This window comes from Aquarana catesbeiana, linkage group LG04, assembly GCF_042186555.1.
Source record: "Aquarana catesbeiana isolate 2022-GZ linkage group LG04, ASM4218655v1, whole genome shotgun sequence".
NCBI classification, from domain to species: domain Eukaryota; kingdom Metazoa; phylum Chordata; class Amphibia; order Anura; family Ranidae; genus Aquarana; species Aquarana catesbeiana.
Window position 1 is genome coordinate 3,338,529 of NC_133327.1, and position 26,960 is coordinate 3,365,488.

At 42.2% G+C, this 26,960-nt stretch overlaps 1 protein-coding gene across 2 annotated transcripts in view; it reads right to left on the minus strand.

Moving 5' to 3' along the window:
- Positions 1-26,960, minus strand: part of LOC141139005 (tyrosine-protein kinase Src42A-like) — a 59,896-nt gene that overhangs the window by 2,682 nt on the left and 30,254 nt on the right. For both annotated transcript variants that reach the window (XM_073624776.1, XM_073624775.1), the window contains exons 2-8: positions 26,534-26,652; positions 24,969-25,129; positions 10,011-10,176; positions 8,648-8,812; positions 4,409-4,464; positions 3,408-3,561; positions 1,790-1,921 (exon numbers count right to left, since the gene is read on the minus strand). In XM_073624776.1, coding sequence (XP_073480877.1) covers positions 1,790-1,921; positions 3,408-3,561; positions 4,409-4,464; positions 8,648-8,812; positions 10,011-10,176; positions 24,969-25,129; positions 26,534-26,652 — 953 coding nt within the window. The remainder of the gene's footprint in view (positions 1-1,789; positions 1,922-3,407; positions 3,562-4,408; positions 4,465-8,647; positions 8,813-10,010; positions 10,177-24,968; positions 25,130-26,533; positions 26,653-26,960) is intronic.

Sequence of the window (26,960 nt, forward strand, 5' to 3'; positions counted from 1 at the left end):
TTTTTTTTTCGTTTTTGGGGTAATTCGTAATGATCGAAAGTTGTAAATTTGTAAATTCATAATTTCGTAAATCGGTATTTCAGAAAATTAGTAACTTCGGATAAATTCGTTACGTATACAGCCAAATTTGAAAGGAAATTCCAATACCTATAATTTAATAGTTAGTAACAGTTTAGTTATTATTAGTTAGTTATTATTTCAGATTTTCGAATTTTTGGATTTTCGTTCTTCTTTTGAATTTTCATTTAATTTCGGATTTTCGAATTTAGAATTTTCAGATTTTCGAATTTCCAAATTTTCGAATTTTTCAATATTCGAATTTATGAATATTCGGAAGAATTCATTAAACAGGTTTTCGTTAATTCGGAAATTTCCGACCTTGTCGAAATTCTTTAATAAACGAATTTGGTACTAAACGAGTCCAGTGACTGGTGTTCATTCATTGAGGAGAGATAACGCTTTTTGGATGAAGAAAAGCTGCCTTGAAGTTTCCATCTGGATAAATTATAAGGCGTGTTTGGCCCAGAGGGACCCAGGGCTCTGGTGGGTCCAATATTAGCATCACTTCAACTGCACTGGCCCATTTCAGCCACCTTCATTGTATACTCCATACACACCAGTGTCCCTTTACTGCACAATTGTGAAAATTCTTTCTAGAGTAGTTCTAGAAGATTGAGAAATGCCAGAAGACAATTCATGTACCTGTGAAAGATCTGCTGCAAAGATCCAGTCTTCTAGAGTTGTTTAGAAGCCTTCTAGAGCAGTTTGCATCTGGACTCTTTTTTATTTCTGATTTCTGCCTGCTACCTTTCCTGACCTTCTGCTTGTTCCTTAAATACTTTTTTTTCCTACTGTCTGCCCTGACCTCCAGCCCTCCAACCCACCCTTCCCTTTACCATGCCCTGACCTCCAGCCCACCCTACCTTCAACATATCCTGATCTTCAACCCACCCTTACCTTCAACCTGCCCCGACCTTCAGCCTGCCTTGACCTTCAACCTATTCTGACCCCCAGCTCTCCCTGACCTCTAATACACCATTACTTTCAACCTTCTTCTGACCAACAGCCCACCCTTATCTCCAGCCCTCCATGATCTACAACTCACACTTACCTTCACCCTGCCCTGACCTCCAGCCCAACCTACCTTCAGCACACCCTGACCTTCAACCCACTCTTACCTTCAAACTGCCCTGACCTCCAGTCCGCCTTGACCATCAACCTATTCTGACTGCTAGCTCTCCCTGACCTCTAATAGACCCTTACTTTCAACCTTCTTTTGACTAACAACCCACCCTTACCTCCAGCCCTCCATGATCTACAACCCACACTTACCTTCACCCTGCCCTGACCTCCAGCCCAACCTACCTTCAGCACACCCTGACCTCCAACCCACTCTTACCTTCAAACTGCCCTGACCTCCAGCCCGCCTTGACCTTCAACCTATTCTGACCCCCAGCTCTCCTTAACCTCCAGTAGATCCTTACCTTCAACTTGCCCCAACCAACATCCCACCCTTACCTCCAATCTACCCTGACCTCGTTCCTGCCTATGAGTTTATAACCCGAACTGGTCTTTTCTAAACTGTCACCAAAGTAGTCCTGTTATTATTTGTCTGCAGCATAACATCTGCATCACCAGAAGCTGTAGAGAAGACTAGACACTGCAAGAATGTGTATCACTGAGAGGCTCCTGCTGCCTATTGGATTCACTTCCATCCTTGGCAAATACCCATTGCAATGTCACTGCCACCATCATAGCCAGTCATGTCACACAAGGCAGGGATGCTTACCTGGAAAGGGTAACTTGCCGTAGGTCATGATTTCTCCCAGCAGAACCCCGAAGGACCAGACGTCCGACTTGTTACTGTATTTCTGGTGCTGGAAGACCTCCGGGGCTGTCCACTTGATGGGAATCTGAGCACCTGTTAATGAGAAACCAGTTAGCAAACTTAGAGAAATCTAAACAGAAAATTTCCTATTACATTGTTACAGTGCTGCAATAAACACTCGTCTATACATTTAACTAAGGTTTGAAAAATCCCTCCCTCAGCAATGTGCTTAGTAAATGTTCTTAGTAGACATGTGCAGCATGGAAAAACTTGTTTTGGTTCATTTCGGATCCATTTGTTATTTTAATCATTTTGTTTCATCATATTCATTATGATAGAATGATTTGTTCTCAGAATTTGTTTTGTATTTTCGGAATTCCTTTTGTTTTTTCGGATTCTGTTAGTATAATCATTATTTTCGAGTCGATTATAATTTCAAAAGACGGCTATATTCGTTCTATTCTATGCTATTCTATTCTATTCTAATTGATTCTAACTATTTCTATTCTATTCTTTTATATTATTATCATCCTATTTCACTTTTATATCTTACTGTATTGATTGTAATATGTTTCCATTTCGAATTCAAATTCATTTTTAAATTCATTTAAAAATTTTTCCAATACATTTTTTTTCAAATTCCTTATTTTGTTTTAATTTTTTTTCAGATTCTTTGAAATTCATTACTATCGTGATTCAGAAATTGGAATACATCTAATTCTCCGAATAACAAAAATTGTGTCTGAATTGTAATTAATAATTAAACAAATTGCACATGTCTAGTACTTAGTGGTCTGCCACCTTTAGGACTCCCAAACCGGTGGAATGCTCTGAAAAATTAGTTGCGTGTGAGGAAAAAAAGGTAATCAAAGAGAACTCTGTATGATACTGCAGATTCTATACTTTTTCCCACATTTTATGAATGGGCTGCAATATGCAGAACAAAGTATGGAAGGAATGGAGAGCAGATAGCAGCCAGTATTAAAAATATATCTAGTGGAAAAATATTAATGGAGGGTCTTCATTGCTGGGGTGAGAAGTAGTCCCCAAGAAGGAGTTAACTATTAGTGTAGATACAATAGGCCTTACATGATTTGAGGTCAAGGGCCAGGTAGTGGGAGAAGCTGCAGGGATATGGGTTATAGTTACATTTAAGGGCAGCTGGGAATTAATTCCAGAAGGTCCACATGGAAAAAAGTCGTCCATCCACCCCGTTTACTGTTTGACAACAGATATGGAATGTCATGGCAGCTTGACATGTTGGGAGGTCTTTGGGGGCAGTGGGAAGGTGATATGGTTACAAAGTGGGGAGCCCATTTGGTGGCATCATTGTGAGTTGTGTTGGAGGCTTGGTTCCTTGGGAAGACAGACATGGTCAAATCTGAAGCAGTTCTCGAGCCAGTGGGGTGCAGCTGGGGACAAGGGTAGATTTTAGTCAAGCTTTATTTCCCGCTAGTGGACAACTGAGACCCCATTTCATACCCATCATTTGTTATTTTATTTATTGGTATGCTTTTAAAAAAAAAATCCAGGCCAGAAACAGAGAAAACAATTTTAGGTTGAGTGTAACATCAGTCACCTGCAGAGACAGCGATGGAAGAGCTCTCCATGAAACGGGCCAGTCCAAAGTCTCCAATCTTACAGGACATCATGTTAGACAGAAGGATGTTCTCGGAGCGCAGATCCCGGTGCACGCATCCCATTTGCTCCATGTAGTCCATTCCCTGTGAGATCTGGGGAGAGGAGTTTGGGAAACTATGATCACATATTCCTGTTATTCACTAAGGTCATGCAAAGATGCGGTAACCTTTAATTAGGTTACTAAGATAGGGTGAAATTTGATTGGCTGCACTTTGTATATATTAAATGCACTTTTCATCCTATAGCAACACACACATTACAGTTAATAATCAACCAGTCTATCTAGATTCGTCCTGATGATCCAGGTCCCACATAGGTTGGATTATTCATGGATTCACCAGCATTGAGGTAAACTGCTAAATGGGACTTTTGGATGCTCTATTAACTCACTTCTGCGTGCCAATCTCTGTTCCCCATCCACAGAGATCAGGGTGATTGGGCTAATACGCGTTCATCATAAAAAGAATCTGTTCACTCAAAAGTGATGTTTTCAGTGATTTATGTATGTTGTGGAGTTAAACCCCCTGGCATTCTCAGGGACTCCTGGTGGGTCGAGATCTATGTGCTCTGCGCTATGTTTACAGCTTTGTACACCTGCTGTGCCCATTAAGGGGGTTCCCATCATCCCCAGGTCTGCACATTCTCTGTGTCCATTATGAGAGGTTCTCACCATCTTTGCACTGAGTTCCTGGGTCTGTACACCTGCTGTGCCCATTATGAGGGGTTCCCAACATCCCTGCGCTGAATTCTAGTGTCTTTACACCTGCTGTGCCCATTATGAGGGGTTCCCACCATCCCTGTGCTGAGTTCCCGGGTTGTAAACCTGCTGTGCCCATTATGAGGAGTTCCCACCATCCCTGTGCTGAGTTCCTGGGTCTGTACACCTAATGTACGCATTGTGAGGGACTCCCACCATTCCTGTGCTGATAGTGTGCTTACCTGCACTGCAAAATCCACCTGCTGATGAAACTCCAAATCCCTGAGCTTCTGGTGCTCTGTCAAGAAAAAAAGAGATGGAGGATGAAGATATTGATATGTGTTTTACTGTCTGTTTGTGACAGATCTAAGCTAAAAAAAAAGGAGGATGGTAGCTGGGAGTTATACCCCAGATGTGCTATACTATGCTACAGCAATCATAACCAGTAGCCGTAATATTCTGACCACTGACAGGTAAAGTGAGTACCATTGATTATTTCATTACAATGGCATCTAAAAGTAGGTGGGATATATTGGGCAACAAGTGAACATATTGTCCATGAAGTTGATGGGTTAAAAGCAGAAAAAAAAATGGACATTATTGCAATATATTGTGTATGGGGCTTTGCAGCCTCAGTTTGGTCAGGGTGCTATGCTGACCAATGTCCACAGCCAAAAGCGCTTATGATGGGCATCAGAACTGAACCATGGAGCAATGGAAGAAGTTGGCCTTGTCTGATGAACTACGTTTTCTTTTACATCATGTGGATGGCCAGGGGGTGTGTGCGTCACTTACCTGGGTAAGAGATGTCACCAGGTATGGGAAGCAGGTAAAGGCCTTTCCCTGTTGACGCCTAGTACGGAGAAACGCAGCGTTGGGTGGAGCCTTAGGACCTAACGTCACCACACACCAGCTGGCTGGCTCAGACCGCAGCTGTGTCTTTCGTTTTTGCATTGTCTGTCAGTGCTTTTGAGATGTCAGTTGTCCAATGATATGGAATAAAGGAACTGTTTTTTAAACCCACTGCACCGTGAAGCCCTCTTTCCTCTTTATTTCATAACCAAAATTCCACGAGTGCACCCTTCTGGCACAGGTATCTCGAAGGAGCATTTGAATTTGCCGGCGGAGGAGAGGATGTGTGAACCAGCCCCCCTTGCCTGAAAGATTCTTCCTGCATATGCTCACTTGATCTCCGTAACAGGGATCCCACAAATCTGGTAGGCGGCCACCTAGCATTTACTATACTATCCTTGGCTTAGTAACCTTTGGATGTCCTGTGGGGATACACCATGGAAGGATTTATTCGCCCATATATTGAAGTGTCTCATTTGAAGGATTTTACCGAATGGAGTTATGCTGAATAACACATTATATGGACACTTTACACTTGCTGTGATAATAATTTTTTCCTTGCATTTTTTTCTTGCACTTATTGGTTCATTATTTGTATTTTTTCACTGTATATGTTGCATAGTATTATTTGTTTGTTCACTTTTTGGTTGCGCATCTAATTTTTTTCACAGGCGACGTTTGTTTGACACCCCCCCCCCCCCCCAAAAAAAATATTGAGAACCAGCTGCCACTGGTAGGTGGTCATAAAAGTATGGCTGATTGGTGCATATTACAGGAATATACCGGGAACTATACCCTAGAATCAACATAATGCAAACTACCTTTAAGAACAGCTGAACTGGGGGAGTTCAACCTTTGACTTTTTTTTTAATTTAAGAAATTTTTATTCATATAAAAAAAGATAGAGAACAAATACACATTTATACATCCTTCGCTTTCTCTTTTAACCCACCACCCCAAAATTTAACATAAATAGCTTTATTTGAATAATGCACTACAGTTCATTTTTTCCCATTTTTTTGTGCCATTTCTATTTAAACACTATTCATAATTCATAATTCCAAACAGCAGAAAAGAAAAGCAGAAACAAAATCTTGGTATCCGCAAGAGGAAGGGCCTCTTAATCCTTAGCTCTACATCTCATCCTTCCCTTATCTACTAATCCAGCATTCCCATATTTTTTTTTAACATTTTGTCATTTTCCCTTTTATTATACACAAATCTTCCCTTTCTTATTGTTTTATTGAACTCATCCTCCCATTCTACCCGGGTTGGTGGGTTCAACGCAAGCCACGTCCTTGCTATCAATTTCCGTGCGAGGAAAAGGCATCTAATTATTGCTGTTTGCCTCCCCCGCATATTCTTATCCTTCTCCATACAACCCAATAAGCATATTTTGGGGTCTAGGTTGAGAGATATTCCAAATACCTTATTTATTTTTCCCACAACTTCACTCCAGTATCTATTTAACTTGGGGCACCTCCACATCATTTGGATTAGATCTCCCTTTGGGTCCCTGCATCTTGGACATTTAGCATCCATCCTCCACACATATAAAAATAATTTCTGAGGTTTCTTATATGCTCTATGTAGTAACATCAAATGTGACACTGATTGTGATGGTGACAGGGTACTTAAGGGACCTATTTCCAGGATAGGCTTCCATTGTTCGTTTAATATGTCCCCCAGGTCTTCCTCCCATCCCCTCCTGCAGGGGAGCTCCTCATTTCCCCTATCACCCCGTCACATATACTATCATGTATAAATGAAATCAAACCCTTGGATGTGCCAGCATTAATTATTTTTCAAAGAATATTTACCTCAATCCACTCTTTTTAAATTGTATTTTAAAAGCATGTCTGACTTGCAGGTATTTAAAGAAGGAATTATTTGGTATACCATATTCCTCCTTAAGTTCCAGAAATGATTTAAATACACCCATCCTATATAGCTGAGAAAGATAGTCAACATCTCTCCCAGTCCCTACTCTTCTCTACATTAGATAGTTCCTGCAAATATCTATAATTCCACAATGGTGAAAATTCTGTAAATCCCTGATACTCTAATATTTCCTTGACCACTTTCCATAATTTATTTAACATTAAAAGCGTAGGGAATTTAAATGAAGATGGAGAAGCAGTGCTGAGGAGAGGCTGTCAGTGGTTTTTGAGGGACCCATGCCAGGGAGGGGTTTTACCTCAGGCTGGAGCTTAGGATAGCTGGCCTAGAAGGATCCCACCACAGGAAGCAGTTGGAGGGATTCAAGATGGATAGGCAGCATGAAAGAGCTAGCAGAGGCAGTGAGTAGATCAGACGGTGCAGGGACAAGACAAGGGCAGAGACTGTCAGCTGTAACGGGGCTCTCTTGAAGAACGTAGTGTGCCAAGTCTTCATCTAACCTTGCCCTGGGGTATCTCCATGTGTGTGTGTACCAGTCAGGAGGACGCAAGCAGCCAGGTGGGCTGGTGGCAGCCAAGTGGGCTGGGAGTCTTCTGCAGTGGTAGAACTGGGCTCAGTGTCTACAGGAAAGCAGAAGGTGATGTTGTTCGTATAATTTAAATCTTTGTTTTATCATTCTTTTTTTTTTGTATCCTGGTGTCTCTAAGTGGAAACACCTCAAGGTGGCTAAACCTGAAATGCAGCATTATTGTGGTGCAAAGATCAAAATGAAGGAATGCATCGTATTTGTGGATTGTAGGCTGGTGGCAAAAAAAGAAGATGTCATTGTGATAGATGACACAGAAGGAACAGGTCTGGTTGATTGGCGAGAAATAGCGTGTGAGATATGTGACATAATGGCAACGTGTCACCTCCACCTGTATATGATTTAAAGACCAATTCCTGCTGATTATGGTTCCACCATACAGGAAGTGAGGGACAATCTAAAACAGGGGCACAGACAGAAATACAAATCAGATAGGAATTTATAGCCTCCCCTTACTCTACTAAAGGAAAGACAGTTGTCAATAGAGTGGAAAGTGAAGGGAAAGCTCTACAACAAAGCTCCATATAGCACTAAAAACCAGACAAGAGTTCCGGTCCTTTCTCCCTCCATCCAAAACTGAATTTGGTTTGACATATATTTTAATAGTGAACTGGCCCTGACTTCATTCATCTCTGGTAGATATCCTGGTTGGTGGGTTTTATTTGCACTTATGCAGCAACATGTTTGGATGACCCCTTAAGCACGGTAGGCATGACTCCTCTAGACTGATCGTTTGAAGGTTCATTTACACCAGTGTACTGAGATACCATGAGCTGAGCCTTGCCGTAATTTGCATTGTGGGCATTGGTGCAAAGTGATGTAATTTATTCTAAGAGACCATTCACATCAGCCCAGTGGGCTATGGTGCAATAAACACATGTACACTGGTTTGATTGTTAATGTGCATTGCTGCTCAAAGTAGTGTGGCGCTCTCACATGGCATCCTAACATACCTTCCAAGCAGCATTGTGTTACAGTGTACTAACATGCTTTGCAATGCGTTTCCAAAAATGCTGCATGCACATTTCTGTATCTGTTGTCACATCGCAGTGGATCAGACTGGTGTGAATAGGCCTAAATGCCTCTGCAAATATCCTTTGAGCATCAAGTTGTGTGGACACCCCAGGGGGCCCCAGGAGCTCACCTCTCAGGTATCTCTTCAACGTTCCATTTTTCATGTATTCAGTGACAATGAAGACCGGTTGTGACTTCAGACAGACTGCGTACAACTTCAACAACCTCTCATGGTTGAGTCTCCACATGGTCTTTGCCTCCTCCTGGAGCGACTTCTGCAGCGACTCCACTGACACTGGGGGTGAAGAGGCAGCAGGAATGTCATTTCAGTCATAAAATGTGACACCCTCTATCTTCCTGCAAAACATTCCTAATGTCTACCTGAACTCTGTGCGCTCCATACAGTCTAATGATTTCAAATCTGCTCTCTGCCTTCTTTCTCAGGGTTAAGAAAAAATACATCTATTACAGTTTGGGAATAAGTTTAATACTTATCTATCTACATACCAGCGGACTTTCCAAAGTTGGTGAGCCTAAGATTTGGGTGGGCTGAGGGACAGAGCAAGGAGCAATGGTGTAATACCCAAATATGTGGCAAATACTGCTGTGGTTTGACAGTGACTAGCCTGTAAGGCATTAGACATTATAGCAGACATCAAAAAATATAGCCCTTTTCGTGATGATTTTTTTTGGTGACAGGTTCTCTTTAATGAAACATCAAGGGTCTAAAACAGTCCCTCCAAACTTTCTGAACAAAGGACGAGTTTACTGTCCTTCAGACTTTGAGGGGGCCAGACTGTGGCCAGTGGGAGTAGACAATGCCCTGGCATCAATGGGAGTAAAGAATGCCCCATTATTGGTGTCAGTAGAAGGAATATTGCCCCATGATTGGTATTAGGGGAAGAAATAGTGTCCAATCATTGGTGTCTTTGGGAGGAATAGTGCCCAATTGTTGGTATCGGGAAAGAATAGTGCCCCATCATTTGTGTTAGTGGGAATAATAGTGCCCCATCATTGGTGTTAGTGGGAAGAATAGTGCCTCATTATTGGTGTTAGTGGGAAGAATAGTGCCCCATTGTTGGGGTCAGTGGTAGGAATAGGTCCCTCATTGCTGGAGTTAGTGACAGGAAGTATGCCTTGTATCAGTGGGAGGAATAATGGGCTGATAAGAGCAAGTAAAAGGACCACATCTGGCCCCCGAGCCGCAGTTTGGAGATCACTGGCCTAAAAAACCCTGGATGTCTCCCCTGTGCTCTAATTAATCAAATGCATTACATTTTTTCCCACCCATGCTGGCCAGGGAAAATGACGTTTTAAATTTCAGCAACAAGAAAGATAAGAGAGCGAACGCATATTCGCTCAGCCCGCACCCCTCTACTTGGCGGCATCGCCGTGCCTGGGCCCGCACATGGTATACGAAGAATATTTGAATTATTATACGAGATGCAGGTTACAGGGTCATGAGAGAATTTGGCAGTGGATTTGGGAGTCACCTTGAAGCTCCTTGATGGCGACTTCTGTGGTTCCGTTCCAGAGTCCCAGCCACACCATACCGAACTGACCCTTGCCCAGTTTCTGGACCTTCTCAATGGAAGTGGGGTCAATCTCCAGCTGGTCAACCATGGTGTAGGAGATGCTGTCCACGGGTGGGAGGTCCAGCTGTAATAATATCAAATTAAGGTTGATGAGACACCACAAAGCTACAGACAGAAACTTACTTTCTGGCTTTGTTCCTTCTGATGGGGAATTAGAAAATTAGGCTTTACAAAGATGCACAGAGGTACAGTATGGAGATTGAGAAAAATCATGATTAAATTCTTGTTGAAAAGATTTGATGGGAAAATATGATGGGCGGATGTTAAATGACTATGCATTTAATTGACCAGCAACCTACTTCTTCAGGATATAGCTGGAGGTATGTACAAATATATATCAACTATACTGTAAACATCAATCCAAGTCAAAAAAATTTGTTGTCACCATATAGGTTGGACTTGATGGACTTTTTTTTTTTCAACCTCACCTACTATGTAACTATGTATATATGTGCATGAAACCATTCCATATACCTGGAGGGGGGCTGCCAACAAAATTAAGTGCAGCCACAATTCAAATAGATTAATTGGCAGAAGCATAACTGCAACCTTCAGGGAAAGAAACCAGAAACCATGACCTCCTGACTACCGAATCCCTTTCCATCAGTCCCGAAGCCCTATCTATCGGTCCTGGGGCCCTTCCCACTGATCCCAGGGCCCTTTACTCCTGTCGCAAGGCCCTTTATAAACCCCAGTTCACTTATTATGCGACTTGTGACACAAAGTTGCATGACAAGTCAAAACACATTCATTTCAATGGGTGCCGTCATTGAGACTCAAGTCGCAGCAACAAAAAAAAGTTCCTACACTACTTTTCTGGGACTTTTGTGAGTTTTGTGTGCCATAGACTGCAATGTTAAATCAGAAAAGTCACAAGGAAATCGGAAGCAAGAATCACTAAGTTGAGGTGTCACAGGAAGTTTCCAAAGAGTATCCACATTGGGTCATGTATAGTTTCAGCCTGTAGCTGTGAGTTCTTCTAAATCTCAGCATGTGCCCACAATTCTAGGTGATTATGGGTCTTAGATTCACAGCCACATACTTTACGTGGAAACATTCTCACTTCCACACAATGAGGTCCCTCAGCTTCCTGTGCCTTCAGGTCTAGTCCATAAGGATCTCGAAACTGGACCCACAAGGCATTAGGGACCCCGGTTATAAGGTTACACGGTTTAACCATTTGTTCCCATCAACCATTTTCAACACAGATTAATTTATATTCCTGTATTGGGTATTAAGGGATGTTATCATTAGGCATAGGTGTGCACATAGGGTGTGCCGACATGCCTGTTTAGAGCCCTGATATTTCACCAAAGCTCCCCACTGGGCTCCTAAAAAATAGTAAAAAAATAACATTGTAAAAAAAAACAAAAAAAACAAAACAAAACACTACTGACACCATCCACTGCCCTACTGACACCATCCACTGCCCTACTGATACCATCCACTGCCCTACTGACACCATCCACTGCCCTACTGATACCATCCACTGCCCTACTGACACCATCCACTGCCCTACTGACACCATCCACTGCCCTACTGACACCATCCACTGCCCTACTGACACCGTCCACTGCCCTACTGACACCATCCACTGCCCTACTGACACCATCCACTGCTCTACTGACACTGTCCTCTGTCCTACTGACAAAGTCTAATGCCCTATTGACACCGTCCACTGCCCTACTGACACCATCCATTGCTCTATTCACACCGTCCTCTGGTCTACTGACACCATCCACTGCTCTACTCATACTGTCCTCTGCCCTATTGCCAAAGTCCAGTGCCCTATTGACACTGTCCACTGTTCTACTGACACCTTCCTCTTCCATGCTGACACCATCCACTGCCCTACTGACATCAATCACTGCTCTATTCACACCATCCTCTAGTCTACTGACACCATCCACTGCTCTACTCACACTGTCCTCTGCCCTATTGTCAAAGTCCAATGCCCTAGTGACACCATCCACTGCTCTACTAACACCCTCCTCTGCCATACTGACACAATTCACTGCCCTACTGACACCATCCACTGCCCTACTGACACCATCCACTGCCCTACTGACAGATATCATCCACTGCATTACTGAAACCATCCACTGCTCTACTCACACCATTCTCTTCCCTATTGACAAAGTCCAGTGCCCTACTGACACCATCCACTGCCCCACTGACACCATCCACTGTCCTACTGACACCATCCACTGCCCCACTGACACCATCCACTGTCCTACTGACACCATCCACTGTCCTACTGACACCATCCACTGCTCTACTCACACCATCCTTTTCCCTGTTGACAAAGTCCTCTGCTCTACTGACACCATCCACTGCCCTACTGACAACATCCACTGCTCTACCGGCTGACACCATCCACTGGCCTACTGAAACCATCCACTGCTCTACTCACACCATCCTCTGCCCTACTGACACCATCCACAGCCCTACTGACACCGTCCTCTGCCATACTGACACCGTCCTCTGCCATACTGACACCGTCCTCTGCCATACTGACACCGTCCTCTGCCATACTGACACCATCCACTGCCCTATTGACACCATCCACTGCCCTACTGACAAAGTCCAGTGCCCTACTGAAACAATCCACTGCTCTACTCACATCATCCTCTACCCTATTGACAAAGTCCAGTGCTCTACTGACATCATTTACCGCTCTACTGACATTGTCCATGTGTGTGTATGTATATACTCACTGTGTGTGTGTGTGTATATATATATATATATATATATATATATATATATATATGTGTTTGAGCTTTGGGGTGTACATGCATATGTCATTAGGATAGGCCAGTGGGAGAAAACAAGAAGGTTTTATTAACAAATTATATGATGTGATGTGGTCACAATCTATTATTAATTGTTTTTTTGTTTTTTTTAACGATTTTGAAAATATTATTGATTTTGATTTTATTCTTGATATGCTTTGATCATTGTACTGTATATATGAAGTCCTCTTTGTAATTATTACAAACTCTTTGGAATGTTGGTACAAGGGATAATTTTCTCTGTACAGTCCATGCATTATGCTTTAGAACAGCAGTCTCCAAACTGCGGCCTGGGGGCCGGATGTGGCCCTTTACTTGCTTTTATCCAGCCCTTGGGGCAATATTTCATCCTCTGACACCAACAATGGGACATCATTCCCCCACGGACACCAAGAAAGGGTCACAATTCCTCTAAATTACACCAACAAAGGGGCACAATTCCTCCCAATAACACGAACAAAGGGGCATAGTTCCTCCCAGTTACACCAAGCAAAGGGGCATGATTCTTCCCACCCAATGACACCAACAATGGGGCACATTTCCTTATCATGACACCAAACATGAAGCATTGTTTACTCCCACTGATGCAGGGCACAGTCCGGCCCCCATGAAGTCTGAAGGACAGTAAACTGGCCCAAAGTTTGGAGACCCCTGCTCTACTGTAGGATCCAATTAGAGAAGTGAAAAAGCAACTGGAGTTAAAATGGGACAAAGTTCAACGCATGCAACAGCTGCTGGATAACTTCCAAGTCCATAGATAAACACTAGTGACATACGGTATGGGACAGAATAGTAGTCAGCTGAGTGATTAATAGCTGTGTTGAAAGTGGACCTATGATCAGACTAATTATTTGTGATAAATGCAACATGTTGAGTAATGTGTCATTGTGACACTTCCAGCTTTTTATTACCTCTCACAGAGATCACAGTACTTCCCCTGACTATGCCTTCTTCTGCTTTTCCCTCTAGAACAATGGTCTCCAAAATGTGTCCCTTTGCCTGGCTACATCCAGCTCTTTGGGTACTACTCCCAGTGACACCAAGAAGGGATGTTGCAATGTACAGTCTGATCACTGAGGAGAGGAGACTGAGAAAATACTTTTTCCTGCCTATTACAAAGTTACAATGTACAGTCTGATCACTGCGGGAGGGAAGACTGAGGAAATGCTTCATTCTGCAAGCAGCAGACTGATGACATCATCTCAGCCTAGGCAAAGTCACTGGACTGGAGCTCAACAATGACTTTTTGCCAGGGGACTGCACCCTGTGTTGGGGTAATTACTTTCCCACAGGACCCCCCCCCCCAATCCTGCTGTCTTCTACCACCTCCCCCCGCCTTCCTAGGCTCTCCCATCCCACCAGGGAGCCCAAAACTGAAGCCAGTGGTTCCACAAACCTACCATAGAGATGAGCGAGGACGGAAACATCCCTAATGGTCTATATGGTCTAAGAAACCACTTCCGGTTTTGGCCTCATTTAAATAGGTTGTTACCGGCTTGCGAAAGCATTGGATCAAACTGATCTTGGTTTAATTAGATGCTTTTAAAGGCAGAGGAAAGATCTGGGGTTTAATAAAGCCCAGATGACTCTTTAAAGAGGACCTGTCACTGCCCGTGCTATCACAAGGGATGTTTTTCTTCACTTGTGATAGCAATATAGTTTATAAAAAAAATACAAAATTAAAAAGGCTGTGTAAAAATAAAAACATTTAAATAAAATAACTATAAAAAAAAATTAAAGAGACAGTGTAAAAAATAAAAAAAAATAAAATTTAAATAAATAAAAAATAAATAAAGGGATGGTGTAAAAAATAAATAAAATTAATAATAAAGAAGAAACTTTAAAAATGCCCCCATCACCCGTGCTCAAGTGCAAAGGCTAGCACATATGTAGGTTGCACACGCATATGTAAATGGAGTTTGCACCACACACCGTAAACATTATAGCAACAGCAATAATTATAACACCAGACCTCCTGTGTACATCTAAACTGGAAACCTGTAAAGGCTTATAAAGTGTCACCTAAGTAAATTTTTAAGTACTGTAGTTTGTCACCATTCCACGAGTGTGTCCAATTTTAAATCGCGACACATTAAGTATCTATTTATTCGGCGTAGCATTATCTTTTCTATTCTACCAAACAATTGGGTATTATTATTGTGTTTTTGTGCATTAAAATTCCCTATTGTGTACTTTTTCCCAAAAACCTTTGTTTGAAAAACCACTGCGCAAATACCGTGTGACATAAAAAATTGCAACACAGATCATTTTATTCTTTAGGGGCTCTGCTTAAAAATAGATATTTATATTATGTTTCAGGGTTCTAAGTAATTTTCTAGCAAAAAATTGAGCTTTTTACATATATGTGAGGACTGGAGTGTCAGAATTGGCCCAGTGTTGTAGTGGATATTGGGACATCTGAGAAATGTATTCCTAGAGACTTGTAAAGTTACTAACAGGTCCATTTTAAGTACAATTCTATATCTACAGTCAGTCCACCCATAAGTGATGTGTTACCGGGAACGTGAAACCATCTAACAGTATCTTATGTTTCTCCTTCTCATCTCCATTGCAATGATGTATCAATCCTAGACTTTAAAATTTAAGAAATCTTCTTGGGAACACTCAACACTTCAAGGCCAGGAACTATGACCTCACCATTAAATATCCAAGCTATTCAAGAAGCAAGGGAATGACGACCAACATTGTGGACTGACCTAAAAGACCAAGGTCATATGCTGTATTGATAAAACAGAAAGGTGCAAAACCATGACCACAATAGCCTAGACTCAGGAACTTATAGATCTGCATGTGAGGAAGCAACTGGGACATTGACAGGATGGACTTTCTTGAGGGTATAGGTCATGTGACATTACATGGTCAGTGGTGTAAGGAGATTCCATATTACATTACATTATTGATTAATTGATTAATTGTTGATTTCACTCTGTTCATGATTTCACATTGCTTATTTTGCTTTAATAATCAGAAACATATCTTAGTATATTTTTTAAGATCAGACTGCCTTATGATTTACTGAAATATCTCATATATGTCTTTTCCTCTTTTTCTGTGTTTATTTGAGGAAACATCTGCTTGTGGTTTTGTCTCTGTAATTTTTAAAGAAGCTGCGGTTGTCCAGCAGACAAGTGACAGAGGATGAGGAATGTTTTGACCTATTAACTTGAACTACAGGGGTCACCCTTTTTGATATCACAAGATGTAGACATTATTAATGTTTAGAAAATCACAAGATTGGGATATGTTTGGAAATTACCGAATATGCTAATATGTATTATCATTTTGATTGGCCCCCAAATTGTGGGCAGAGTCTTGTAAAGACAGCATAAAAAAGCGAATCTAAAAATAAAGACTTGTAATCATTTTCAGCATACCTATGTGTGTATGTGTCTTTGGTTAACCGCCGGCGAGGACCTCCACTGAGCCACATTCCCAAGAGCCTAGGCCACAAGGAGAAGACGAGCGCCTAACAGTTTTTGGTACCAGAAGTGGGGTGGTATTTTGAACAGGTAAGACATTCTGCTCCTTTTTTACCTATTTTAGGTAACTGGTGTTGATGCTTGCCTTGTTCAAATAGCCTTGTATATCCACCCACTTACATAACTGTGCCTTCGCAACGGGCTAGGGCTGTAGCCCCTTGGAGGGTTAAAGGGCTCGCAGAGGTTTTTTTTGGTTTTTTATAGTCTGACCTAGGTTGGTCTGACTGCTGTGTTGAGTAGATATATGTGTGTTTAAAACTCGGGAAGTATAGAATACGCCCGTAGTATAAGGAGTGGCTAAGTGGACGCCCAATTTTTGGGGAAAATATTGAAAAGTGCACTTATTATACTTATTATAACATGTTCATATAATGTAACTTTATCTTGCCACTGTATATATAAGATTTTGCTTGTTTTCTTGCTTGTTTTTTCTTTTAGGTAACACCGTAAGTATTTAGAGTGTATAGAGAATTAGAGAATTAGAGATAAGTGTATGATAATATATGTGTATGACAACTGAATGTAAAGTACTGTATTAATTTAGAGGATTTTTTTGTTGATATTGTATTACACATATATGTACTAAATGAACGACCTAAGACAGGAGCCTGACTGTAGTGAGATAGCGCCCGCCTGCCCACATTGCACCTTTGGTTTACTGTTCCTTAGTGTTGACAGGACATGGATCCTGCTTACCACTAAACCAAATATAAAACAAAGTATGTAACTAAAGCCCCCACACCAAAACCTGTAAACTCACCCGCCCTATCACCCGAAGCACCCCCCCCTTATGTGATGGTTAAACAGGAGGATGGAACATTGGGTCCATGTCTTCAGCTGTATCCATCTCTGGATCCAGCAGTATTAGCTACCATGATATATAGTGCAGCTGATCAGGCACAGGTTACACGATGGGAAAATGAAAGTAGAAACAGGGAAGAGGAAGTCCGGGTAGAAGGTATACGTAGGAAGGAAGAAGAGAGGATTAGGAGGTTGGATCCGAAGGAAAGGGAATTAGAAGAGAAGTTAAAAGAGTTTAAGAAGAGAAAGGAGGAATTAGAGGAGAAAATGTCTAGGAGGGAGGAAGAGCTAGAACATTACAAAAGGGAGCTAGATAAGAGGGAAGGTGAGATGAGAGAGTATTCTGCGATAACTAAGGAAGAAAGGGATGGAATGTCCCTGGAAAAGGGAGAAGAGGAAGGAGTCAGGAAGTTAAGCCCCAGGGAAAAGGAATGGGAGGAGAAACAGAAAGAATTTAATAAAAGACAGCAGGAAGAGGAAGAAAGGATACAGAGGAAAAGGGAAGATTTAGAGGCATATGAGAGGAAACTAGAGAAAGAAGCAAGAAGGATTAAGGAGGCCAAGGAAAAGATAATTTCACAGCCATCCACCACACTCAGAAGCCAAACAAAACCGGCCATAAGCCAGAAACCCCCACAGGAGGAAAGGGAGCAGGGTGAATCCTCTACTGAGGAAAGAGAAATAGACATGGAACAGGAAAGTCTAGGTGCCGCCTTTAAAGCACCACTCATGCATATAGGGGAGACGGTAGTCCATATTCCCCTACCCCTAGGCACACTGTCAAAAATAAAGGAGTTATGCCCCAGCCCAAAGAAAAGCCCTAGAGAGGCTGGTGCTTTCCTTGCAAAATACAGTGCAGGGACTAGCCTGGATAAAGAAGATATAGCGGGGATCCTTAGTATAGTTGACCCTGACAGCCCAGAAGGGCATCCCGTAGATGCCTTATGGACAGCCCACATAGAAGAAGATAAAGATTGGGTATCTTTTTGGAAAGGTATGGGGAATCATTGGTCTACTATATACAAGGGTTCATCTGCACTTCAGGAACTTGTCCTAGCAAAACAGGGACCGAAGGAAAAGTTCTATGAATTTTGTACCCGGGTATATGGTCTGTGGAAAGCAGTAGATAACGCCAACCCCCAGTTGTTCACCACCACCATTATGGCTGGTGGCGATACGAAGGTGACACAGTTGCTTAAATTCACTAATCCAAAGTGGGCAGAACAACCCCCAGATGAATTTATGAAGGATGCTAGGTCACGAGAAACATCAGGGGTATTTGAACAGAAGGGTGGCATTTTTCCCTCCCTAACACCAACCCAGACTCTGCCAACTGGTGGGACTCCGCCCACCCACATAATGACAATGCAACCTTATCCACCAATGCAATCTTATTCCCCAAATCAGGGTTACCCACCAGACCAGGGGTGCTTTAACTGTGGGGAACTGGGGCACTGGAAGTCCCAATGTCCCTACAGAATTAGAACAAACGCCCAAAGAGGAAGGGGTAGGAATCTTAACACCACCCCCCGTCGCCTTCAGGATATCAGGTATCCTCACCCACCACAACCCCAACCACCCCAACCACAACCCCAATACCAGCCTCAGCCTAACAGACCTCCCCCACGCATTCCGATGCAGTGGCCATCCGCTCGGCGGACGCCACAATAGGGATGCCAAGAGTACGTCCCGTCCCTCAGCCTTGTGTGTTACAATCCATCATGGAAAAGTCTTCCGCAGGTACTATTGCGGGTAGACAATCACCTGATATGTCTATTGTTGGATTCAGGGGCTACATTCAGTAGTTTGAATGATGCCATATATGACACACCGCACTGCACTGAGGGAAACTCTATTGGTATAAATGGGACATCAATTACCCACCCCATCACTCCACCATTGCCCGTGGCTACTCCAGAAGGGCAGGAACTGTGCACCCAGAGTTTTGCTGTCCTTGTGGATTGCCCAGTATCTTTAATGGGGAGGGACCTACTCTCAAAACTAAATATCACCATTAAATTTGACAGAGGGGGCTCCCTCACTGCCAGCTCACCGTTCTGTGATTTACATGCTCCAAAGAGACACACTTTCAGGGGACTCTTTGCATCATTACCACCCACTCTAGAAACACATGCTATATGGGCAGACAACAAAGGGAGTGTGGGTTTTATTAACTGTACACCTTACACACCACAAATGCGTCCAGACGCTGAAGTACAATATCACAAGCAGTACCCCCTGCCACTTGAAAAAATTGAAGGCATCACACCACTAATCAATGATTACATAGCAAAAGGGATTCTGAAACACATTATAAGCCCCTGGAATACACCAATCTACCCTGTGAAAAAGGCAAATGGGGAATGGAGGCTTGTACAGGACCTAAGGGCCGTGAACAAGCAGGTTATACCTCTGCCACCTTTGGTAGCAGATATTTCTTTCATCTTTTTGAAAATACCAGCTGATTCCCTTTGCTACACAGTAGTAGACCTGGCGAATGCATTTTTTAGCATCCCGATCGATGAAGGGGTATTGCCCATGTTTTCATTCTCATGGGGGAGGGGAAAGCAGTTGACCTGGTCAAGATTACCTCAGGGGTATGTGGACAGTCCAGCAGCCTTCTCCATGGTCCTTAATGAGACAATTAAGTCATGGACTGCTGAGCGCGGGTCGGTACTGATACAGTATGTGGACGACTTGCTCCTGTGCAGTCGATCTGCTGAAGATTGTGCGGTCGATTCCACATCTCTGTTACATCACCTGGCCAGGTCTGGCCACCTAGCATCGCGGAAGAAGATACAATGGTGTCAAAGTCAGGTAGAATACCTGGGATGCATTCTGAAGGAGGGAACCAGACTGGTATCCCCCAAACGTGCCGCAGCCCTGCAGGCTCTCAGTCCTCCAAGAGACAAAGCAACTTTGCTCTCATTCTTGGGCGCAATCGTATATTGCCGCCAATGGATCCCAGATTGTTCATATTATGATGGCATTCTGAGGGAGGCTACCTTGTCCACCGCCCCAAAGACAGTAGATTGGACAACAGAAAGGCTCTGTGCTTTTCAGGCCTTGTTAAAAAGTCTGACTCAGGCCCCCGCCCTGGGATTGATAGAATATGGCAAACCCTTTCAATTATACTGTGTGGTATCGGGAAATTCTTTTGCTGCGGTTTTGACACAGCAACATGGAACCGGGTACCGACCAGTCTCCTATCTCTCAAAAAAGTTGCCTACCCAAGTACAAGGGATGCCATCTTGTCTACAAAACCTTGCTGCTTGTGCTATGGCAGTTCAAGAGGCTAACAAATCAGTATTAGGCCATGAACTGACTCTCTACACTACTCATTCAGTAACTCACCTTCTACAGAACATGAACACACAGCATATGACAGCACAGAGGCTTAGTGGGTATGAGATCACACTTCTGAATACTGATAACCTCACTCTCAAACACGCACCACCAAGTAATCCCACTGTCCGTCTTTTGCACTCTTTGCTCAGGTTACCGCGAGACCCTGATCAGAAGCACAATTGTGTTGAACAGGTTGCAGCAATAACCAGCCCTCGCCCAGATCTCACTGACATTCCCCTACCAGGAGTACAGGACGTCTTCATAGACGGCAGTTGTACTCGCCCCTCTGATGCAACATTCCTGACAGGGTATGCCATTGTCCAACTACCTGATGTGGTGTTGGAAGCAAAAGCCTTACCACCCTCCTCAGCACAGGTAGCAGAACTGGAGGCGCTCACAAGAGCTTGCATACTTTTCTCTGATGAGGAGGTAAACATCTACACAGATAGTAGGTACGCTTTTGGCGTAACGCACGACTATGGCGTAATCTGGGCGAATAGAGGATTTAAAACCGCTGACAACAAGCCAATCGCTAACTCTACACAAATTAAAGCACTCCTGCAAGCGATTCTTCTCCCAAAGAGGATAGCGGTCATCAAAGTAAAAGCACATTCATCGGATAACAGCAGAGTTTCCAAAGGAAACGCTCTGGCAGACAGAGAAGCGAAAAAAGCCGCTGCCCTATACATTGGTCAGCCAGCTCCCACAACAATGTTCTTCAAAGAACATTTTACATCACCCAACTTCAAAACCGTTGTGGCACAAATACAGGGATTAGCTACAGAAGAGGATGTTTCTTTTTGGGTCAAGGATGGCTTGACCAAGGACCAAGAAGGTCTTTGGTCAAAAGAGGGGAAGATATTGGGCATACCAGAATCAAGCAGTGTTCTCATACTTTCCTATCTCCATGGTCCAGGACATATAGGTACCACCGCCCTAACAAACATGTACACAAAGTCTTTCTGCACGAACAACTTAAGTAAACAGGCAAAACTCCTCACCAGCAGTTGTCTAACCTGTGCACAAAACAATGTCCAAGGGAAAAATCATGGATTACATGGCCACCTGCCCCCACCCCTGGGTCCCCTAACAGATTTGCAAATAGACTTCACACACATGCCCAAACAAAGAGGTAATTTGAAATGCCTTTGCGTAATCGTATGCAAATGGTCAGGCTGGATTGAAGGAATTCCATGTACAGGTGAGACTGCCAAAATTGCTGCCAAATGCATACTGAACCATTGGGTTTGTAGGTTCGGAATACCAACGGCCATATGGTCAGACAGAGGGCCTGCCTTCAGCTCCTCTGTTACACAGACTTTAGCTAAGCTACTAGGCTTACAGTGGAAACTGCACATCCCTTACCACCCACAAAGTGCAGGAGTAGTGGAAAGAATGAATAGGAACATTAAGGACAAGTTAAAAAAAGCCACGGGGGGCACCATGAAAGGATGGTTGGATTACCTTCCTTCTGTCCTATTTCAGATCAGAACAACACCACATGCTAGAACAAAACTCTCGCCCTTTGAGATCTTAATGGGAGTTCCTGCAAACATAGAGCTGCCCCTCTTAGATCAAAACACTGACATTAACATCTATTCTCAACAGGAAATGTACGTGAAAAATCTGGTAAGTATGCTACAGGATATGAACGAACAAGTTTCTGTCACCTTTTCTCCTCTTTCAACAGAACCTACTCATCCCTTCATCCCAGGAGACAAAGTACTGGTGAAACAACTGGCACACAAAAAGAAGGTTGGACCCATTTTCTCTGGACCTTGGAAAATAGAGAAGGTTTCCAGAACTGCTGTACTGACCGATCTAGGAAACACCTGGATCCACGCCAGCCGGTTAAAGAAGTGTCCACAGCAACCCCAGACCCCTGACCCTCCTCCAGCACCCCAAGACTCCTCTGACCAGGAACAGCGACCAGATTTGAAGGACATTCAAGAAGGCATAAAACAAATCTCTCGGACCAACGAGACGAATCCCCCACCAACAGGAAGAAACAAGAAACAGAACTTTGTACACAGTACCTGACAAAATGATTTCCACCTTTGTGTCAGGAAAAACATTATGCTTCTGGACATGTCTGATTCTGATAGTATTCATACCTACTTGGTTAATAACAAATTGTGTGTACCATCCAGAAGATTTAGGGTCACTAGAAGGGATATGTGGAAATACACAGACAGCCAATACATCTAGTATAAAATATAAAAGAAGTATATCCCCCACTGAACCCCCTTCAGGTTTCACTGACAAGATGTTGTTGTTGAAGTTTAAGTACAGTTATGCACAGAAGTCTGGTTTTAAGAAATGTTGGATATGTAGCAAACTCCACCCCAGTACAGCCAGAATCCCATTGATGGCCATTCCCTTAAACATCACTCCTTTTTTGAATGGAACTCCCCCCATAGTTCTTGCCAATGTCATAAGAAAAAGTCCCAACAAGCCCCTCAGTTTTCAAATCGTGGGTAGAAGCCATGCTCCAGATTGGTGTTTCATACTGGGAAACATTTCCAGGGGAGCTGAGGTATGCAAAAGGTCAAAACTTAATGTCTCCATGGCTTCCCTCACCGATAACTCACTTTTTCGCACCTCAGACCCTGTGATAAATGCTACCATCTATGACCTTTTTAATTCTAGTTCCCACTCCACGGTCGCACAGTTGCTAGCTCTGCTGATGGCATCTGGTCATTCAAAGGGTGCAAGGACCGTTGTTAGCCAACGACCCTTGGCACTAGGTAACACAACCTACATCTGTTGTGGCAAGCTCTGTTACCCATGGATTCCTGAAGAACCCCAGGGATGGTGTTACCTTGCTAAAATAGTTCCTGTAATGGGAGTAGTCGGGGATAATGGGCAAGGACACCTACTTAAAGCTAGCACCCACCCACGATACCCTCTAAAACATCTTGGAAAGAGAGAAATGTTCCTAGAAAAAGATATGACCTGGGCTTGGTTTCCTTCCTGGACAGGTTGGGGAATAGATCTGATGAAGAAACTAAATAACTACACCTCGATCATTGATGAGATCTTGGAAAAAGACTCTGATGACATCTCAAAATTAAACCTAGAGACCAGAGCAATCAGAAAGCAACTAGGGTTACATGACCTGGCCATAGAAAGCATGAGTGCAGCCCTCACTGGCCTCTGTGAGATTACTGAGGACTATGAATGCTGCACTTGGATACACAACACGAGTATCGAGATCCCTGATTACTATGACATTATTGCACAACACAGAAAAGAGGTAAACAAGCTACAACAGGATGCAAGGGATATTGGGAAAACATGGGACCCTTTCTCTACCGGGTTCAGTTTGGGAGGTCTCACTTCATGGTTAAAGAACACTGCAATGACAATTTTTACCATACTGCTTTTTATATTGTTCTTGTATGCATGCTTCATGTTACTTAAATGCCTCTACAAAAAGGGTAGCAAAGCACCTTCCGAAACCATGAAGCTGACTTCCATTACCAGAGATCCCACGGTATGGTACGAGAACCAGGGAAATGAGGCCGAGGAATACGACTCCTTAAGGCATGATGAAAAGGTAGCCGAGGAATATGACTCCTTGAGGCGTGACAAATAGGTAGAATGACCATTTCGATGATATCGAATGGTCAAAGGGAGGATTGTAAGGAGATTCCATATTACATTACATTATTGATTAATTGATTAATTGTTGATTTCACTCTGTTCATGATTTCACATTGCTTATTTTGCTTTAATAATCAGAAACATATCTTAGTATATTTTTTAAGATCAGACTGCCTTATGATTTACTGAAATATCTCATATATGTCTTTTCCTCTTTTTCTGTGTTTATTTGAGGAAACATCTGCTTGTGGTTTTGTCTCTGTAATTTTTAAAGAAGCTGCGGTTGTCCAGCAGACAAGTGACAGAGGATGAGGAATGTTTTGACCTATTAACTTGAACTACAGGGGTCACCCTTTTTGATATCACAAGATGTAGACATTATTAATGTTTAGAAAATCACAAGATTGGGATATGTTTGGAAATTACCGAATATGCTAATATGTATTATCATTTTGATTGGCCCCCAAATTGTGGGCAGAGTCTTGTAAAGACAGCATAAAAAAGCGAATCTAAAAATAAAGACTTGTAATCATTTTCAGCATACCTATGTGTGTATGTGTCTTTGGTTAACCGCCGGCGAGGACCTCCACTGAGCCACATTCCCAAGAGCCTAGGCCACAAGGAGAAGACGAGCGCCTAACAAGTGGTGGGGTCAGAACATTGTATAAAACTTGAGCCCTGAACCTGGTAGCAGAATTAAGGAAGAACTGGCTATGGTCAAAGAGACTAAACCCTGATCTGTCCAATGAGGCATGTTTCTCTGTATCTGAAAGGTGATCTGCTGATAATCGCATAGTCCACCATCTAACCTTGACACAGGGCTTGTCCAGCTTTGCACAAAGACCATCTTGTTTCTCCTGGTAATATTGGACCAAATCCTTAATGGTGGGGAATGAAACACGCTGACTCAAGTAGAAGGAGTCATTCAACTCCTGTATTCGGTAGTTCCGGACCTCTGAGCCCTCCCGCACTGCAAAGGAAGAGGACAAAAGATGGTCACCATGATATAGACACCCCTTCTTCTGTATAAAACAAAGGAATACTTGGTCACAAGTTTTTAAAAATAAAGCTTTCAACCAGTTCAACTCTAACCTCTGTACACACCCTATAGAACTGAGATATTTTTATATTTCTGCTTGAAACCTTGGACGTTACTATTCAGAAATACTTTTGTCATTACTTAAAATAACACAATATATATTTTATATATATATATATATATATATATATATATATATATATATATATATATATATATATATATATATATATATATATATATATATATATATATTTTCATGTGACAACACTGAAGAATTGACACTTCACTACAATGTAAAGTAGTGAGTGTACAGCTTGTATAACAGTGTACATTTGCTGTCCCCTCAAATTAACTCAACACACAGCCATTAATGTCTAAGCTGCTGGCAACAAAAGTGAGTACACCCCTAAGTGAAAATGTCCAAATTGGGCCCAAAGTGTCAATATTTTGTGTGGCCACCATTATTTTCCAGCACTGCCTTAACCCTCTTGGGGATGGAATTCACCAGCGCTTCACAGGTTGTTGTTATAATAATTGTTGTTATAATAATAATAATAATAATAATAATAATAACAACAACAACAATATTGGTGATGATGATAATAATAATATTAATATCAACAACACTATCATCATTATTATAAAAAGTAATTCTATAATTTGTAATTTATCCTGTTTATTCTGTTGTGCAAAGCGAATAAAAAAGTTTAAATATTAATAATAAAAAAGTAGAAAAAAAAATAACATTAATAAAATAGTTACATGAAGAAGTAGTTAGGGTGATTAGGTAAAAAGCAAGCCTTAATAAAAACATAATTAGTAACAAGTTTTTTTTTTTAAAGTTTTATTTGTAAGGTTGCTTTTACTGATAGAAGCTCATCCCTTTGATCAGTAGATGAATGAAACAGAATGAATGCAAAAGTAACAATGTTACTTTGTATCTCTCTATCTCCTGTCTGATCAATGTTTATACACAAAGTTACTTTGTATCTCTCTATCTGCTGTTTGAACAATGTTTATAAACAATGTTACTTTGCATCTCTCTATCTCCCGTCTGATCTATTTTTTTAAACAATGTTACTTTGTATCTCCCTATGTCCTGTCTGATCAATGTTTATAAACAATGTTACTTTGTTTATAAACATTGCATCACATGGTCAATTTTTTTGACAACATCAGCTTCTAGAGCTTCTGTATTTACACAACAACTCTTGGATGTTATTTTGATGATTGGAAATGTATGGCAAATGCAATGGAAAGTGGTGGGATGGAGTTGGGATAAAAAGTATTATCATTATTTGGAATGAACAGGAACATGAGAACCGGACCTACCGGACAGATAATAATAGTCTTCGTCTTTCTTCTTCCACACAAGGAAGGATCCGGTCCTGTTCTGTTCCTGCATAAGATAGCGTTTGGCATCCATCTTTGTTCCCAGATCAAAATACCAGCTGTGAACAGAAATTGTGAATGTGATGTCAGCATACAGCCTATATTGAGTCTGGTACCATGCCAACAAGTCTTGGGGGGATGGGCAAGCTAGATGGACCAGATAAATTTGAGGAGTATAGGCAGGCTAGATGGATTGGATAAATCCTAGGGGGATGGGCAGACTAAAGGGGCTGAATGCATCCTAGTGAAATGTTCAGGTTAGATGGACCAAATAAATCATAGGGTTAAAAGTAGGCTGTAGTGACCAAATAAATCATAGGGGTATGGGCAGGCTAGTTGTACAAGATGAGTCCCAGGGGTATGTAGA